This window comes from Mauremys reevesii, linkage group 21, assembly GCF_016161935.1.
Source record: "Mauremys reevesii isolate NIE-2019 linkage group 21, ASM1616193v1, whole genome shotgun sequence".
Classification (NCBI taxonomy): domain Eukaryota; kingdom Metazoa; phylum Chordata; order Testudines; family Geoemydidae; genus Mauremys; species Mauremys reevesii.
Window position 1 is genome coordinate 13,742,434 of NC_052643.1, and position 17,969 is coordinate 13,760,402.

Genomic DNA, 17,969 nt, shown 5'->3' on the forward strand with positions numbered 1-17,969 from the left:
GAGATGGATTCATTTTATCCTTTGGGCTTCCCATGTCAGTAAAGATTTCTGCTTTTTTTTATCTGTGATGCCATAGTCCTCTGCATGATGATGTCACAAGTAGAAAACTGCAACCTCAGTTGAATAACAAAGCTGAGGTGGAAAAGGGGTTGAAATAGAAATACAGAAAATACAAAATATTGTTCTTTGTCGTGTATTTTTGAAAGTTCCTGCTTCCTTCACATCCCCTCATTAATAATTATCTGTGATGTGTTGTGCATGAGCATTTGAATGGGCTCATTCGACTATTCAAAGACTCCAGTCGGGTCAGCCATATGACTACCTGCTGTGATCTCCTCTTCCATGTGAAAGACTCAGCTTACATGCTACCCTGTGCCTTTCACTCTGTTGGGCCTTTCATAGATTCATAGCTCATAAGGCCAGAAGGGACCACTGTGATCATCTGGTCTGCTATCCCCCACCCATATAATACAGGCCATAGGATGTCCCGGAATTAATTCCTATTTGAATTAGAACTTTAGGAGCTGGGAGTGCCTGTTGGAGGACTAGGGAACTGCTGGCCATAAGGAGTGCATAGCCGGTGAAGTGCTGGTGAAATATACACATGAAGAAGTTGGCATCACATCAGAGGCAGTGTTAGCCCACTGGGGCCCCAAGCAGGAATATTTTGCCTCCCCCACCACATAATAAAAAGTGAATAGCGGGCAACCTTGAGCTGCTCGGGGCCCTAAGCAATGGCTTAGTCTGCTTATGCCTAGCATCGATTCTGCATCAGATCATCAAACGGTGGTGCATAAAAAAAATGGAGACCTTCCAAGAGTCATTGTTGCCCTATTGGATACTGGTATGCAAAAAGGGTCATTGTTACTTAGGGATTTATCTGTGATGCCATAGTCCTCTGCATGATGATGTCACAAGTAGAAAACTGCAACCTCAGATGAATAACAAAGCTGGGGTGGAAAAGGGGTTGAAATAGAAATACAGAAAATACAAAATATTGTTCAGTTTCCTCCATAAGAGGATAGTGGGTATTTAACAAATTTGGCTGAGAAGTAGCCAGCTCCTGCTAACCAGTTTCTTTGCTACATCTCATCCTTCCTTAGTTCTACATAAATGCTCCCTTTCTTTATGCGTATCAGCAAAGTAGTCGTTTTGGGCAGGTCTGGAAACTGAAACCTCTTTGATCGGAGGGATTTTGGTATTAAGGAATTATTGCCGTTCTTATAGTTCTGATATTTTCTGTTATTAACAGTGCTCTCTGGTTTGAACTCACGATTGTTTAGGTTACATCATAGCTGCAAGTATAAATTACAACATCACAATAGTGCTTTATCATCTTTTAATATGGCAATAAACAGGAGAACTGTTTCATAGGACAAGACTGATGATCCATCAGGTCTGGTGTTTGTGGCTATTTCTGAATGTTGCAATGAAAGCCTTAAACTTCTACATTGCAGCTAACTGTGAAATTTGACTACATGATGGGAAGTTTCTTGCTCTTTCAGCTGGTGACCAACTGAAATACGAGGATTGTGAACCCTTGTGGTTTTTATCCTGAATCTCTTCTTATCCACGCAAATATCTGATCCTTTTAAAAAATAATGTATGAGGCTATTTTGAAACCTTGTGTCATAAATTGCTTCTACAAAATACAAAGGGGCACCCATTACCCCAGTCTCTAATTTTTCATGCACAAATGGGTATTACTGGGGAAAGCAGGATATATGTGAGTGTAAATATCTCTGTGCATGCAGACACGTGTACTGCATGTTCAGTGGGGTAAGTACCTATTTCTTAGCAACATTTTAAGCTTTAAAATGTATCCCTTAGCATGCACTCAGAGGATTATTTTGCACAGTTTACCCTTTATGTTTTTACTATTGGCACTAGATAGCTAATTAAAAACTAAAAAAGAGAGAAGGGAATGGAAAATAGCACTTTTATCATGCATTAATCATCCTTCTGGTTTGGCTGTCCACTAAAATCTCACATTTCCCCCCCAATTTCTCATCTCTTTCAGATGTCAATGAATGTGAAGCCGGGAATGGTGGTTGCGAGTCCCAGTGCTGCAATACGATTGGGAGTTTCTACTGCAAGTGCCCCAATGGGCTGAGGCTGAAGGGAGACGGGAAGGTGTGTGAAGGTAGGAATGGGATGACAGCCTGCTGGCGTCGGCCAGCCTCTGGGGGCTTTGATGAATTCCCTTGGCTCCTACAGCTGTATGTATGTTACAAAGAATTGCATTGTAGCCTCAGAAATTCAGAAGTTATAAAGTTAGGCCTTGCCAAATTTTATAGCGGAGTAATGCTTAGAGATGTTTACAGAACAGATCGGATCTCCCTGTGATTTGTAGAGTAAGAATCAGCTGTTGTAGTGGGTGCTTTTAAGTGTCTGTCTGTAGTGTTGAGACCCTTTGCCCTTCTTCTGCTGTTCAGAACCCTTACCCCTCTTCTTCTGTACAGTTCAGCTGTATTTAAAATATGGTCTTCCACACACATTGTACCAGCATGATTTGCAAGATAGATAATAGTGTAGATGGTGTGTGGTGGGGGGTAGGAATAATAGGGTTTGGGGAGGTTGGATGGGGGTATGTGAGGGAGGTGTGTATGGTCTGGAGTAGTACTGTGGAGTGTGTAAGAGAGACTAGGTGTGTTTTGGGGGTGGGGTATGTGATTGCACATGGAACAGTACAGTTGTTCCCAGTTGATCCCAGACCCCCGGGTTCATGCCGCACTCTGGTAGAATTCTTCCTCTTTTTGTAATTTCGGGATGCAAAATAAGATTTTAATTATATTGACATCCAACACCCCCCCTCATGAGAAGGAATAGGCGGAAATCAGGTTTAGCTTTAGTATAGTGGATGGGACCAAGCGTGGGACTTTTGTTTTCTTTATGACAACAATTGTAACTAGGAGAGCAAATACAAAACGTACACCAACTACATGCTCCATAGATGATTGATTGCAGCTTAACTGCTTGGTTTCACTTATGCACTTAATTACAGTGTGTCTTTTATTCCTTCACCTAGGGTACCGTCCATTTGAACACCTCTTCTGGCTACTGGGAGGCAGCAATGGTATCTTAAATTTCAGCCAGATTTCCAAGGGAATGAAAGGCCATTAGCTGGGAGAGGCCATCTAGTGTCTCTCTCTCTCGGACAACATGTTATTATCTCACTCCTAATAGAACTTCCTTTTGTGTGAAATCACTGAAAGCTCTCGCTTCAGGAATGTAAAGGTTCTGTTTGTGCCCATTCCCAGCTGTGTCCCGTCTGCGAGAGGACAAGGGCTGTTTGTGGTTTCAAAGCACTTTAGCCTTCTTGACAATGTTTTGGAAAACTTTTGTGCTGAGCTGGTTTTAAGTGGACAAATTTGTTCTGATTATTCAAGGAAAGGGGGAAGTGTGCTTGGAAAACAGGTTGTTTATATTTGCAGTTTAAAGAAGCCTGCGCTTATTAAATAACAGTACTCTGCAGTATTCTGCACTAATGCTCCCAAGCAGGAAAGCTAGCACTAGTAATGTAATTTATGAATTATATTGCAGTACTGACACCACCACCTGTTGGGACAATTGCTGAAAGAACATTTTCTTTTATTGCAATAAGGCAGACAGACTTGCTAATTATTTTAGTTTGTTAAATTTCCTTGAGTCTCTTCAGCTAGGTGAGAGAGAGAGAGAGAGAGAGAGAGAGAGAGAGCAATGCAAAATACGTGAATTTGGAAAGATTTCAAGTGAACTTCAGTGGAGTTTCTAATTTTGGGGAGAAATTTATGGTTTTGAGTGGAAATCTGGCAGAATTTGATACCTCATTCTGGGGTGGTTGGATGGTGATCAGTGAGAGAGAAGCCTCTGTTGAAATATTTCTCCATTTCTTTCCATTTCCTACTAATTTACAGCATGGTGGCTGAAACCTAAAACACACATCCTGGAAAGGCAGAATTGCCTTGAGTTTTCCAACATCAAATCCAGACTTGAATAAAAGAATCTTAAATCAGCCAGCACCTTTGAGATTTTAGAGTAAGTTAACAGGCCTCAGAACGGAGTCTGTGATGCCAAAGAAAAGTCTCCTCTGTGCCAGGACTGAAATATCCATTCCTTTTACTCACTTCCACATAAAATGCTCCTCTTACAAATGCTCGCCTATTCCTTCCCCCCATGACTGACACGCCACTTGACTCCATCTAAACGGTGGTAAACTTGCACTGGCCTTCTTTGAAAATTGAAACTCTCCTTGACAATGGGCATGGGAATGGGAGCAGTATGCCAAATGACAGGGCATCCAAAATATGGGATGTTGTGGATTCATGTGTAAAAGCTGCTCCTATACGGAAATATCCAGCTGAGTTGGCATTTCTAATGTCCAGGTGTCAAGTTTATCTTCCTTTGAACTGGTGAAGCTGTATTGGTGCTAGTGCAGCAGTGGGAAATTAGAAGGAAAATGTGAGCATAGACCCAGCCATGGTATCTAAATGCAGGTATATTTACTTGAATAGACAATCCAATTTCATCTTACGCTCTGCTTGCTTACTACAGTCAAAGTCCCTCTCCTACCCCCTTCTGCCTGTTTCCGATATATATTTCTTCTTGTTTTTATGTTGTTATAAAAAAATGCCCTTCAGCAAGGGCCCAAGCCATTAAAAACTACCAGCTGATACCCCTTTTGCCATTCCCTGCTGGGAATTCCTTGTCTCATGTCATTTCCTAATAACCATTTCATACTGGCTGGACACAGAATGTCATTTTAATGCTCCTCAGAGAGTGGCAGGGTCTGTCCAAAATCATGTAGCCTTCTGTTAAGCATCAGTACTGTCATCTCTTCGAAAATCGTGTCTGAGGTGAATGTTATATTTTTGTGTTTAAATTACCTTTGGAATAGTAGTTTAACCATGCGATTGAAGGTACTACGGAATGTGAATATAATGGATAGCTCCATAGCCATTAGGAAGAATTAATAGATAATTCTACACAGGCCTGGTGGTAATGCTCAACTTCCAAGAGGATTAGTCTTCTCATTTTCTATCGTGTTAGTACCTTAGTACCAGTCCACACCAAGGTTTAGGCATGAATCATTATGTTTATAAGGGGGGTTTTCTAGGTCCATGACTTCACCCACAGAGTAGCCCAGAAGTTAGAGTCCTAACAACTAGATTTTAAAGGACAGGCTCGCTTTCCTCTACCCACACACTCATGATTTCACTCAGTCATCCAGCATAAATGCTCAGTTTCTGGGCACAATCAGTAGCTCAGACATCTAAAATGATACCAGTTGCATGCACAGAGGTGGAAAAAGGCTGTCTGTTTGAAAAGCAGGCTTTATGGATGAATCCTGGCCCTATTGAAGTCAACAGGAGTTTTGCCATTGTCTTAACAGGGCCAGGATTTCACCCAAAGTGTCTATCTTGCATTGTTTCCCATCTTCCACTTTGGAGTTTCTATTGCCATAAAATAGGCAAAGAGATGCACATTTGTATGTTCTGTAAAGTGAAAATTAGGGGACTGTGAAATGTAATAGTCTAGGCCCCAAAGGAAGCCTCGGTCATATGGACATTTCCCCCCTAGAGCTTGAATTCATTATCATTATACAGCAGGGGTGGGCAAACGTTTTGGCCCGAAGGCCACATTGGGGGTGCAAAATTGTATGGAGGGCTGTGCCCCCCCAAACAGCTTGGCCCCCACCCCCTATCCGTCCCCTCCCACTTCCTGCCTCTTGACTTCCCCCCTCAGAACCTCTGACCCATCCAACCCCCACTGCTCCTTGTCCCCTAACCGCACCCTCCTGGGGCCCCTGCCCCCATCCAACCCTCCTGCTCCCAGTCCCCTGACTGCTGTGACCCCTATCCACACCCTGGGCCCTTGACAGGCCTCCCTGGAACCCCACACCTAACCAACCCCCCCTGTTTCCTGTCCCCTGACCCCTATCCACACCCCCATCCCCTGGAACCCACGCCTAACCAACCCCCTGTTCCTGTCCCCTGACCCCTATCCACACCCCATCCCCTGACAGGCCCCCTGGGGACTCCCACGCTTATCCAACCCCCCATCCCCTGACTGCCCCCCAGAACCTCTGCCCCATCCAACTGCCCCTAGCTCCCTGTCCCCTGACTTCCTCCCAGGACCCCCCGCCCCTTATCCAACCCCTCCGGCCCCCTTACCATGCCGCTCAGAGCAGAATGTCTGGCAGCCGCGGTGCTTGGCAGGAGTGCGCAACCGCCCACATGGCAGCGTGGCTGTGGGGGAGGGGCTGGGGGCTAGCCTCTCTGGCCGGGAGCTCAAGGACCGGGCAGGACGGTCCCGTGTGCCGTAGTTTGCCCACCTCTGTTATACAGCCTGTAGTTTTCTACTAGAGCTAAACTCTTCTCCCCCGCCCCCCGAATTATGTGCTGTACCAGTTCTGCGTGTTTGGGATTGCTGGACCTCAACGTCAGACTATTGCAAGAGATTATTTGCTAACCAGAGCCAAGAATTAGCTGTATTTTTTCTGAATCTATGCCAATCCCAGCACTAGCTGAAATGGACACCTTTACCAAGTTCTTACAGCATTAAAAATATAAAGAAAACATATTTTCTTTAGTAAGAGTTAAAGCACCCAACTCAGCATGTGATGTTGATATATTAGTATTGTCACATGTTTTGTGGTAGAATTATCAGTTTACTGCACTGATTTGCTTAGTGGGAGAAAGCAGAAACTATTCAAAGTAATTAATAAACATTACTGACATACTGGGAGAGAGCTATCTTAGTGAACGTTGATTTGGACATCGAGGAATTTTTGAGAAAAAATGTTGCATCTTTGCCAGTTTGGTATATTTGTCATGTTTTGTTTAAAATAGCTGAAAGTATTTCCTGGCTTGTTACACACACTATCAAGATGTGTGAAATAAACAGCTTTGTCCTTATCTGCGCCAAGTTAAGGCATTTTGAATTTCCCCAGTATTCCCTGGACAAGGATTAGTTTCTCAGGTGATTAAGGGGTTCATGATACTGGTGGGAGTGAACCACGCAATTACACTCTCTAGTACAGACCATGTGGTGCTGTTATACAATACTGATGGGCAAAATGGGTTGGCTAAAATTAAAATTGACATGAACCTTTGCCCCAAACATAGACTCAACTAAACTTTTTTTTTGTTTTTAAATAGTTGGGACCATAAAGGGCAGATGTTTCATGAGCGAGTCTATTCCTATGGCATTTCCAGTCCTGTCTAAACTGACAGGTGCTGGAAATCTCACAAGTCTCTTATGATATTACCAATCTAATTTCCACTCTAATGTGGTTTGAATAACCTCATCCAAAGTGTTTGGGCCTGACTCGCCACAATTTTGACTCTTGTGTGGTCACTTATATCTGTTCAAAGTGGGTTCTGATTTGAATGGCGTTTTACACACAATTTGCACTCACTTTGCTCAGGTGTAATATTGATGCTTCCTCCAAGTGCCCAAGACTGAGAGTCACCTTGTTGCCTCTTTTTTGTAATTTCTGCAGGTCAGCTCCTGGATACCACCAGCCCTCTGCCACTCATGCCCTAGCCTCAGAGTTCTGCCAGCCCTTACTTTGCCTTGCAGGTATCAAAAGGTGCACCCCGGTCCCTGAGCCCATCTAAGTGCATTCCCTGCAGTGTTCAGCTCCCCTTGCTGGACACTCACAATAATTAGCAGGTTTGCTTGTTTGATTCAACTGAGGAGTCACACGTTGCTTAATGACACAGTGTGGAGATGTATTTATAATAAAAACAAGAACAAGTTTAATAACATAGAACAGAGAATCAAAGACTCAAATTCATAGTGGGTAAGAATATTGGAAACAGCATGGTTACATATGAAATAAAAGGATAACACTCTTCTTGGAGTCTAAACGTAATTTTAACACACTAAAATCCTTGTTTGAAGTAAGTTCTCATCTCAAGCAACTTCCCAGCCTATTTTGAGCATAATTAGCTCAGTGCCTGGAATGGAACGTGGGCAGAAGGCTACAAGTCTGGACTTTGGGGTTCTAGTCCGGGCTCTGCCACTAACTCACTGTGTCAGTTTGTGCCTCAGTTTACCTATTTACACATGTGCCTCAGTTGATTCATGAATGCACATTGAAAATGACTGTAATACTTGTAAAAGGCTGAAGATTGACAGCCCTGAGAGCCAGAGTCTGCTGTTTTAGTCACAGAAAGCATGCAGTTGGGGCAGCGTCAGTGCAAGCTACTCTCACCCGACCTAGTCAATGTGCTCCCCATCTGACCTGGAAGGAACAGCTCTGGGGCAAAAGGGGGGTTCGTGCTCTGTGCCCGTTCAGTCTTTATCCTCTCTGAGACCTGAAGGGTGACAATTTGTTCCTTTTGTACCACTGTTTTGTTTCAAGTGAGCACTTATCTGTGGAGAATAAAACGTGGGTGTAGTGGGGCGGCTGCCCCACTCCTGGAGAACGGGTTAAAAGCAGCCAAGCTGGGCTGACTGGGGAAGCAGCCACAGCTGGGGCAGCTCAATCAGGGCCCAGCTGGCCCTGATAAGAAGGCTGGGGGCCGGGAGCTGGAAGAGTCTCACTCTCTAGCCCTGGAGTGGGAAGGCCTGGCTGCCTGAGAGGAAGGTACCTGAAGCAGAGCAGTGTTGGGGAAGGGCAAGAGGAGCTGGGGCGCTCCAGCCTGGGAAACCCCCAGGCTTCCGGCCTTGGTGGAGGCCTGCAAAGGTCCTGGGGCTGCAGAGGGGCAGCCTGGCGATAGGCAGAGGCAGCTGGTCCTACCCCCTTGCCAATGATGAGTGGCCATGACAGACTGCAGTCTGGCCCAGCGAGCGGGGGCTAGATGACGACTGGCAGTCACCACAGAGGCAAGGTAGGTTTAGACGGTTGGGGGTTCCCCTGGGAGAGGAGACCCAGAGCGTGGGGGTACTGCTGGGCAGAACCCTGAGGTAAAGAGCACCAGGGTCCGGGAGGGACATGGGGGCCAGCGGCAGGCGAGACACCAGCCAGTCGGAGGTGCTCCGTATGCTGGAGAGCTAATTCCTGAGACAACCAGCAGGAGGCGCTGCACCGGTGAGTCTTCGACCTCGATGCAGTGGGCCATGGCCTTGTTTCCAGGAGACTGGAGTAAAGCTGCAAACCATTTGTCCTTCTCCCTGGCTTGTCAGATACCTCCCCCCAGGCAGGAATACCTGGAGCAGTTCATCATGCTACATCACTGCATGCAAGACAGTGTTGTAGATGTAACTACGATGTGCTGGATATGCAGGGGACCCAAAGGGGCTTGGGAAACATGCCAAGTGTCCCACCCAAACTGCCACTGAACTGGAGAAACACCTGCACAAACCAAGCTGGGAGATTTGGTGTGGTGTTGGGGCTCCCGGCTTCAGCCCTGCGCCGCTCCTGGCTTCAGACAGGGGGTGGGCACATTGCCTTCAGCCCCACGCCCTCTCCCAGCTTCAGCCTGCAGGGTTTCAGCCGCGGGGCCCCATTGCTCTGTCATTCCTGTATGCAACATGCCTGCTACACTCATGAATGCAGGAGCAGCTCTACTCCACTCCTTTACACATGACACCCAGTATTCTTGGAGTGAACATAGCCTCTTGGGTATTCCTGGATTGTTCACATGTTCCCTGCTTGGCTGCCTCTTCTCCCTTGCACACTCCCTCAGACTCTCCTTACAGGTTGTATCCTCTAGTCTTGTAATTATTTTTGTACCTTTTCCTTGGATATTCCAGTTTGTCAAGATCTTTTTCTGTTTTGTGGCTCCCAGAACTCTTATCTGTGGTCTTCCTGAGGCTGAGGAATACAGGAAACTTCTCTGGACTTACAAAATACACAGTATTCCAATGTTACATCCCAGAATAGCGTTTGCTTATACTGCAAGAACATTCTGCAGGGATTACATGTGAAATTTGCTAATTAATCTCACCCCAGGTCTTTTTCTGTACTGCTGCTCTCAGACCAGCCTGCTCTGATTTAGCATTTCTGGTTAGATTGTTTTATCTATTGCCTGCATTTATCTACCTTTCATCTCATGCTATTGTATGCTGCCCAGCCTTCGAAACTCACCAGTTCGATCTAAAGTTTCACTATGTTTACAAGCCTTCTTAATTTGCTATCATTGGTACAGTTGATTAATGAGCCTTTTATTTTACTTCATCCTTAACTTGTCCAGGGAAGAGGGTCAGGTGCAATGGATTCAAACGGGAAAGGGAAAGGAAAGAGAAGCCATTTTTGCTTTCCACTGAGAAGTGTGACTAAGCAGATTAAAAAGAAATTTGTGCCGTGATATGTCTATTAGACCAGTGCTTCTCAAAGCCAGTCCGCCGCTTGCTCAGGGAAAGCCCCTGGCGGTCCGGGTCGGTTTGTTTACCTGCCGCGTCGCCAGGTTCAGCCGATCACGGCTCCCGCTGGCTGCGGTTCACTGCTCCAGGCCATTGGGGGCTGCGGGAAGCGGCGCGGGCCGAGGGATGTGCTGGCTGCCCTGGCCTGCGCCGCAGCCCCCATTGGCCTGGAGCGGCGAACCGTGGCAAGTGGGAGCCGTGATCGTCTGAACCTGGGGATGCGGCAGGTAAACAAACCGGCCCGGACCGCCAGGGGCTTTCCCTGAGCAAGTGGTGGCCCGACTTTGAGAAGCACTGTATTAGACTAACCATCCCAGTACCAAGAATAGATTTTCTGTTAACGGTCCTAGCTTCCTTGCCTTTCACATTTACTTAGTAGAAATTTACTATAAAAGTACTTGGGTCTTCAAGGGTTTTGTTAATTCATTTAGCTGTTAAAATATTTATTGCATCACTTATAAGTACTGTGCACATCTGTCTGGTCTATCCCTCTGAATGGTCTGAACACAGGACTGGGAATCAAGACCTCCTAACCTGTAATCCTGGCTCTGATTCTGATCCCTTCTAACAAAAGCTTATTAACCTCTATGTGCCTCATTTTCATTGTCTATAAAATGGGGCTTTAAATTCCCTCAGATGGGTGTTGTGAGGATTAATTCGTCAATGTTTGTAAAGCACTTTGCAGGTGAAAAGCATTACATAAATGCTCAGTATTCCAATTAAGGTTGTAGGTGTTTATCTGTACATTGCATAAGGTGATAAAGATGTAGGCCCAAATCCACCAATGTATTTGGGCTCCTAACTTCCATTGATTGCATACAGGTAAGCTTCTTCCAATTGTGTTGGACAGTTAGGACTTTAATAGACATTCCAGAGGTGTACATGGAGATCAGAGGTGTGAGTGAAAGGTGCGCTGTAACAACTTAGCATGCTCATCACATCAGCAATTTTACCTGACTTTTGTTTGTTCAGACTGTTTGTAAAAAATAATGTATTTCCCGGAAAGATCATTCTTCTTCGATAGAGTAACTGCCCAAGTTCCTGGGTTAGAATGTTTCTTTTAAACTCAAAATGTGAATGACAAGTGTGCAGTGTGTTACAGTGAATGAATATTCTCAGGAGCTGAATGGTTCATGGAAGGTTAGGCAGCTGCTGACATTTGGAACAGTCTACTCAAGTGACTGGAGTCCACCTTCCTTTGGAAAGTACGCTGTGATCACATTAGGCTATTTTCCTCCTGGATTGCACTCTGTTGCATATTCATCATGCAGTGATATTCATTACAGTCTAAACCACAAATTTTTATTTGGACTTTTGCTATGGCCAAATAATACCACTAAAAGGAGTTGCTATTCTCCTCCACTCGTATGAGCACCATGTTATGAAACATTCCAGAAAACTAATTGTGTTTTATGAGTTGGTCTCTGGAAAATCCAATAAGCTATGCTTAGCCCTCTATTTTTTTAAAATTTAGATCCTATCCTCCATAGCACAGGAATTGATAACATTATTACTTTCTTAGGGTAATTGGTGTGGCTTGAACACGGTGCCTTAATTTAGAAATATTTCATTGGATTAATAAAAAGAAAGACTCAGTAAAGTTTCTTTACCTGAGTGGTTACTAGAGAAACACCATGTCTTAGCCGCACTCTCTGCTCTCTTGTTCTCAGTTCGGGTCACAGGAGGACCGAAAGCTTTGGAGACACCAAATATAGGGTGTTCTCCCATAGCTTTTGCTCTCTAGGACAGTCCGTGTAGGGCAAAGAACCAAAATATGGAACTCTCATTTTTAATATATGGAGACTGTCTCCCCAACCATTTCATACCGTGTTTTCAGTCACAGGGTTTGAGAGCTGTTGGTTAAGTGTCACTTCCAGAATGGGAGAGCCATCAGTTGGTTAGCTAAGTATCAGTCCCATGGGAGGAGGAAGAGGATGTTGATTTCATGTCATTCCTGCGGGGGGATAAGCATGATTCTGGTGTCAGATGGCAGGAGGCTTCACCACTCATTGGTGACAGAGTGGGAGGGATCCTGGTTGGGGGTCAGATGGGAAAGGGAGGGTTCTTCATTTGAAGTCAGTTACGGGCTGGGAGGCTTTGTACTTCATCACTAAAGATTGCAGTCCACATTGGGTTGGAGCTGTGTTTTCTGGGATCTGTTACCTTGTCAAGTGTAGTGGTGGTAAGTTCTGCTGGGTTATAGGTGAGTGATACGTCCGTATCCTTTGTCTTGTGTTCTTCACTTGCTGTTTAATCTTTGGGATTATGTAGTCTTAAAGCATGAGTTAAAACCCCCCAGTGCGATGCTGGCCTTTTAAGGCCACTCTGAGAGGATTCGTGGCAGTACCAGTTAGGGTGCAGCAGACATCTTGGCAGGGGTCAGGATTCTCAGCCACCCGTTCTAATCCACTTTAGATAAAATGTGGTTTGAGAATTATCTGCTGGCCATGCAAGTCCAACCTACACCCCAAAACAAATGAATCACCATTGGCATATACTGGCACCCTCGATGTCGTTGTGAGCAGAGGGGCTAAGAAAGAAGCATGGTTTTGTGGTTAGCTATCTGGCCTGGTACTCAGGAGATGGGGGCTCAGTTTCTGTTTTCCCATTTAACCTTGTGTTGGTCACTTCACCACCTCAGTTCCTGAGTTCCCCACTAGTAAAACGTGAATAGTAATAATGCCCTACCCCGGTATGAGGGTCAGTCGTATTTGCCAGGTGCTGGGATGCCATGGAGGGGAGTGCCATGGAAAAGCCTGTAAATAAATGAAAACATTTAATGGGTCACGGAGACTGAACTCTTCTCTCACCAACTGTTCCCTCCAGGGATGTGCTGAGGCACATTTTGGGGGTAGGGGTGGTAGGGCTTGGAAGCCTGCTTTGTGGCTGACTGTGTTGTACCTATTGTGCAGTTAAATAGTGGTACCTTTCACCAGCACAAGATTGACTTAAAAACTATAACAGCATAGTACTAACAGATCAATTCAGCCATCTCTTGGAAAAGAGAATCCTGTCTGTCAACATGTGCTGTGTTTGTTAGGGCAATTAAGGATCACATAAGGACCAACATTCAATGTACAGCTTCCACTGGCATCAGTGGAATAGCGGAGGACAGTCAAGTATCAGAGGGGTAGCCGTGTTAGTCTGGATCTGTAAAAGCAGCAAAGAGTCCTGTGGCACCTTGTAGACTAACAGACGTACTGGAGCATGACCTTTCGTGGGTGAATACAGAGGACAGTGTAAAGCTTGGAAGAATTACCGTAATGTCAAAGTCTTGCTGTATTCCTTTTCGTGAACAAAAAGAAGAATACAGTCAAAAGGGTTTTGCTTGGGTTGTAAGTGTTGGCTCAGGTACCTGTGGGTGTAGTTTGTGGGCGTCTTTTAGCATTGTGCATGAACAACAGACTGATGAAATACATAATGAAATAACGCAAGCTCATGTTCTTTTTAATATTAATAGAATGTTTGTATTAGCCTTTGATCATCTTTTTTTCTTCACGATCTTTATTCGGAAGCAATCAGTACAAACATTTGGAAAAAATGGTTTTGTTTGCTGTAAAATAAAAAAATCTGTGAGGAGATTAGCACAGATTCCTAGGCTTCCAGAAATGAATTGCAAGTATTATTAATGCTTTTTAAGCATTCCAGGAGTGATTATATTTGTATTATTGCATTAGTAAGACTGTACTATGTGGGAACAGTTTGCAAGTTTTTCATTCTTCAGCTGGCATCTAGATTCAAAAGACAGGTTCGTGCAGAACTAACGTTTGTTTGTTTGTTTGTTTTTAACAGAACCTAATGTTCTCTCTCCCACACACACACACACACACGCAAACATTCACATATCCACACAAGGTACATGCAATTCATAATGCACACAGCCACACATGCACAACACATGCTGATCATAGCACACAGACATGCCCTCTCACAAAGCACATACACACAGGCTCCCACCACACACATGCCCGTGCGAGCATGTGTGTACACATACACGTGTCTCAGTCCAAGGGAAGACTCAGTTAATCAGTGTCTGCATACAGCCCTTTTCAGTAATGCCCAAGGATGCCTTTCGCCCGTGGAGTAGCTTAGAATGACAGATGGCTCATGGTGTGGTACTCTGTATACAGGGTGGTGCACAATATGTTGGCATTTGTTCAAACAAGCATCTCTGTGCTTTCTCCCATGCTGCCCCTTGGGGCTGGGAGGAGCTACCTGTAAATACCCTCAAAGCTACCTGACGATCCTCCTTCAAATCGCTCCTTAAAACACTCCTTTGCAGTGATGCCTATACAAAGCTTAAGAATGGTTAGGTTGCCAATCACATTGACCAGTCTTGTCACATTCTTTCCTTGTACTCCCCGTCAGGCTGTCTGTATCCACCTGTTATCTCTTGTCTCGTATTTCGATTGTAAGCTCTTGGGGCAGGGGCACCTGTTTGTGCTGCGTTTGTACAACGCCCTAGCACTATGAGATTCTGACCGTGACTAGGGCTCCTAGGTGCAGAGTAACATAAAGAATCCATTTGTGAGAGTCATTCTGAATGCTTATTGAAAACCTAACTTTGTGATCTCCAGCCCGTAATTTGACTGGTCTATATAATGTCCTAGTCACAGGAGTGACGCAACATAAGCTAGCAAAGCCCAAACTAATGTTTGCCAGACTTGGGACAGACTTGGGACAGTTTGTGTAACCCTTGGGTACAGCCCAGATAGTGGCAATTTTAGCTTCCCAACTCCCCCAACCACATGCTTTATCCCATAGCTGGAGGAACAGCCTCTAGAGATAAGAGTAAAGTCTATTACCTATTTAACTCTTGACCTCTCTGCTCAGACAAGAGCACCAAATCGTATCTGTCATGACCTAGAGGTGTTTAGGAGCTCGTCTGAGACCACCAGTTCATTTCATACTGGTCATGGAACAGTTGTAAGATAGTAATTTTTGATTGCTAGTGACCTATGTTATTGCCAATGACCTAGAAGGGAAAGGCTATGTCTGACAAATTTTGAGTATTGCAGACACAATTGTCCATTTGTGTGCCCAGGCTGTGCGTGCAAATATGGTATCGGGATTACAAATGCCATTACAGTAGTTGTACACAGATGATTATTTGAATTAACTGACCATTGCATGAGCATTTACCATATTTGCATGCATAGTTATATATTTGCCCGCAAAAGTGATGTCCACCAAAACACAAGCAATTGCTTTTGCAGAACTCTCAGTCTGGCCCAGAATCTTAATTCTCTGAGCCATTAAAATACTTTTCAATTTTAATTTTATGCAAAGTTTCATTTGTAATGTTATCCAGTACTGAACAGTGTATAATTGTGTTTCTTGCTCACACAGGCAGCACTCTGTGGTTCTTTATTTTCCATTTGAAAAACAGGAAATATATTCCTGTGCATCAGTCAGGAACAGAGCGGGCCAAATAACTTGTAAGGAATTGTTTATTTAATTCACTAATTTTTACCTCTCTGGGAATTGTCTGCAAGCAGATTGTAATTTTTTTCAAATATATTCATTATTCCAAATTATTTGCTGAATGCATGCATCAAATAATGAGGTTTATAGCTTGTTTGCAAGCAGTCTGTTTGACTAACAAGTTAACCCAAAATGTTTTGATTTGACACTTAATATTTCTGTTTCCTAACTGGATGTGTTATATTTCTTAGCATCAGTTTTCTGGTGGAATAGTGATGAATACAAATTCAGAATTCACTTCCTGCAAATATTCTTCAATTTGCATTTTCTTTCAGTGAATGTTCTGGCTGGGAAACAGCAAACATAAAGAAGCAAAGACAATCAAAGTGAATTCATTAACATTTTTGAACCACTGATGGCAGAATCTTTTTTTGCACTATTCACACAGTTCTAGTCATGAACCTATTGTCTATTAAGAAAAGCCCTAACAATATATGCACATGATCATAATAATCTGTACATCTAAATTATGACACTGAATTTTGCATGTGGTTCCCAAATACCGGCTTTAGGTGTATAGCTGCATGATGTCAGCTGAAGTGCTGCTAACACCAGAGAACTGGAGACAAGACGTTCCGGGTGAAGAGTCCCCATCTCTGGAATTCAGTCGCTCCCACTTTCTGCCAAGAACAGAGTTCAGTGCAATGTGCAGGACTCTTCTTTTTGGCCAGCATTTGCTTGAATTTGGGCTAAGACTATGGAGGTTGGGCTGGTTGATAGGGGCAGCTGTTGCCTAGTCTGGTTGATGTTTCATTTTAACATAAACTGTGCTGTAAAGCCACAGCAACAGGGACATAATTATATACTAATTGATGGCCTATTTTAGGCACCCAAATGAACTCACGTTGTTTTGTTTTGTCAGGGTTTTTGCTCCTAGAAGAGAAACCGCTCTTCTTGTTCCACAGTGTGTGAGTGTCTCGGGATATTTTGCTCTACCTTCACTAGTAGTGTCGAGGCAGGACTTTCCAAAATGTGGAGTTGATTTAAAGCCCATTCCCCCCCCCCCCCCGCCCCCACGCATTTCGCCCCAAGTCTTCTATTTTCTTTTTTTGCTAACATGGCCAATTATAGAATTCCGGCTTGGACCAAACCCAGCTTCCCAATAATGCTCCAGAGCTGCCAGCCAGGAATTTTTTGGTTTCTTTCAGTTTGTGTGGTTTTGGGAGGAATGTGATGTCACGCACAAATTCTGGCTCAGCACAGAAGAAGAAAAAGCAGAGCAGGGGAGGGAGGAGAGAGTGAATGAATGTAAGGGTGGAGACACTTCTGCTGGGTTTGGCCTTTACCTGCAGGGGGCGGGTCGAAAGTTGAGAACATAAAAGGGAAGGGGTGTGGGAGGGCTCTTAAGAAAGCTTGGTCCCAAATGACATCTGTTGTTAGGAAGCAGTGCTGTTATTACCAGGGCACGTTGTGCGTGAGAGTCTTTGCAGGGCAGCTTGGCTGTGTGTGCAGCTTGCCCTGTAGGTGACAGACACGTTCTGGGCTGGTTTTATTTGAATTTAAGGGTTTTCCTCCCATTTTGTAGCTTGACAGTATTTCCTCTTTAATTTGCTCTGGAATCCTGTTTTCTGGCTTTTTATTCTTGTTGGCTTTTTACCATGGCAGAGGACCAGAGGCTTTTTTGGATGGTGCTCTGGTGCATTGGCCTTTTGGGTGGCATCCCAGGTGCTGCTGGCGCTCACTACCGCTATCTCTGGAGAAGCTGTTACCCCTGTTATGTGGGGCGTGCTGGTTATGGAGTTGAGATGAGGCGAGGTATGTATCCCTGGTATAGTCACAGTTACAGGGATGCTCTTCACAGGCACACTGTTGAATAATGAACCTGTACGAGGTAAAAATGTTTTTTTTCTTTATTGATAGCTTGGAGGCGGGTAACTGCAGTATAAGGAGTGACTGCCATCCTGACAACTACTGAAATCACACATCCGTGAGCTGATTGCCCATCTGATGGTGTTTTGGTATAAATTTTCAGCATTATAGACATATTCCTCCTTGAATGGATTTATTATTCTGAAAAGTCGTTCTTGGCAGAGAGCCTTACTTTATAGCAACTGAAGTAAAAGAAATGCCATCAAGTTATGTAGCTGCTGTGCAACAAGCATGTTAAAATAAATTAGTATTTTGTCATGGGTTGTGCTGATCGGAGTTTTGCAAACTCCAAAGGGGTATCACTCAGGGCAGCAAATTAAATG

At 44.4% G+C, this 17,969-nt stretch overlaps 1 protein-coding gene across 23 annotated transcripts in view; it reads left to right on the plus strand.

Annotated features, from left to right (window-relative positions):
* The window catches only part of MEGF6 (multiple EGF like domains 6), a 231,718-nt gene that overhangs the window by 127,054 nt on the left and 86,695 nt on the right, over positions 1-17,969 (plus strand). For 20 of the 23 annotated variants that reach the window (XM_039509411.1, XM_039509408.1, XM_039509409.1 and 17 more), the window contains one exon: positions 2,021-2,143. The exons of 2 other annotated variants lie outside the window; for them this stretch is intronic. In XM_039509411.1, coding sequence (XP_039365345.1) covers positions 2,021-2,143 — 123 coding nt within the window. Of the gene's footprint in view, positions 1-2,020; positions 2,144-17,282; positions 17,533-17,969 lie in introns of those variants that run through there. One more of the 23 variants, XM_039509422.1, reaches the window with a different exon arrangement.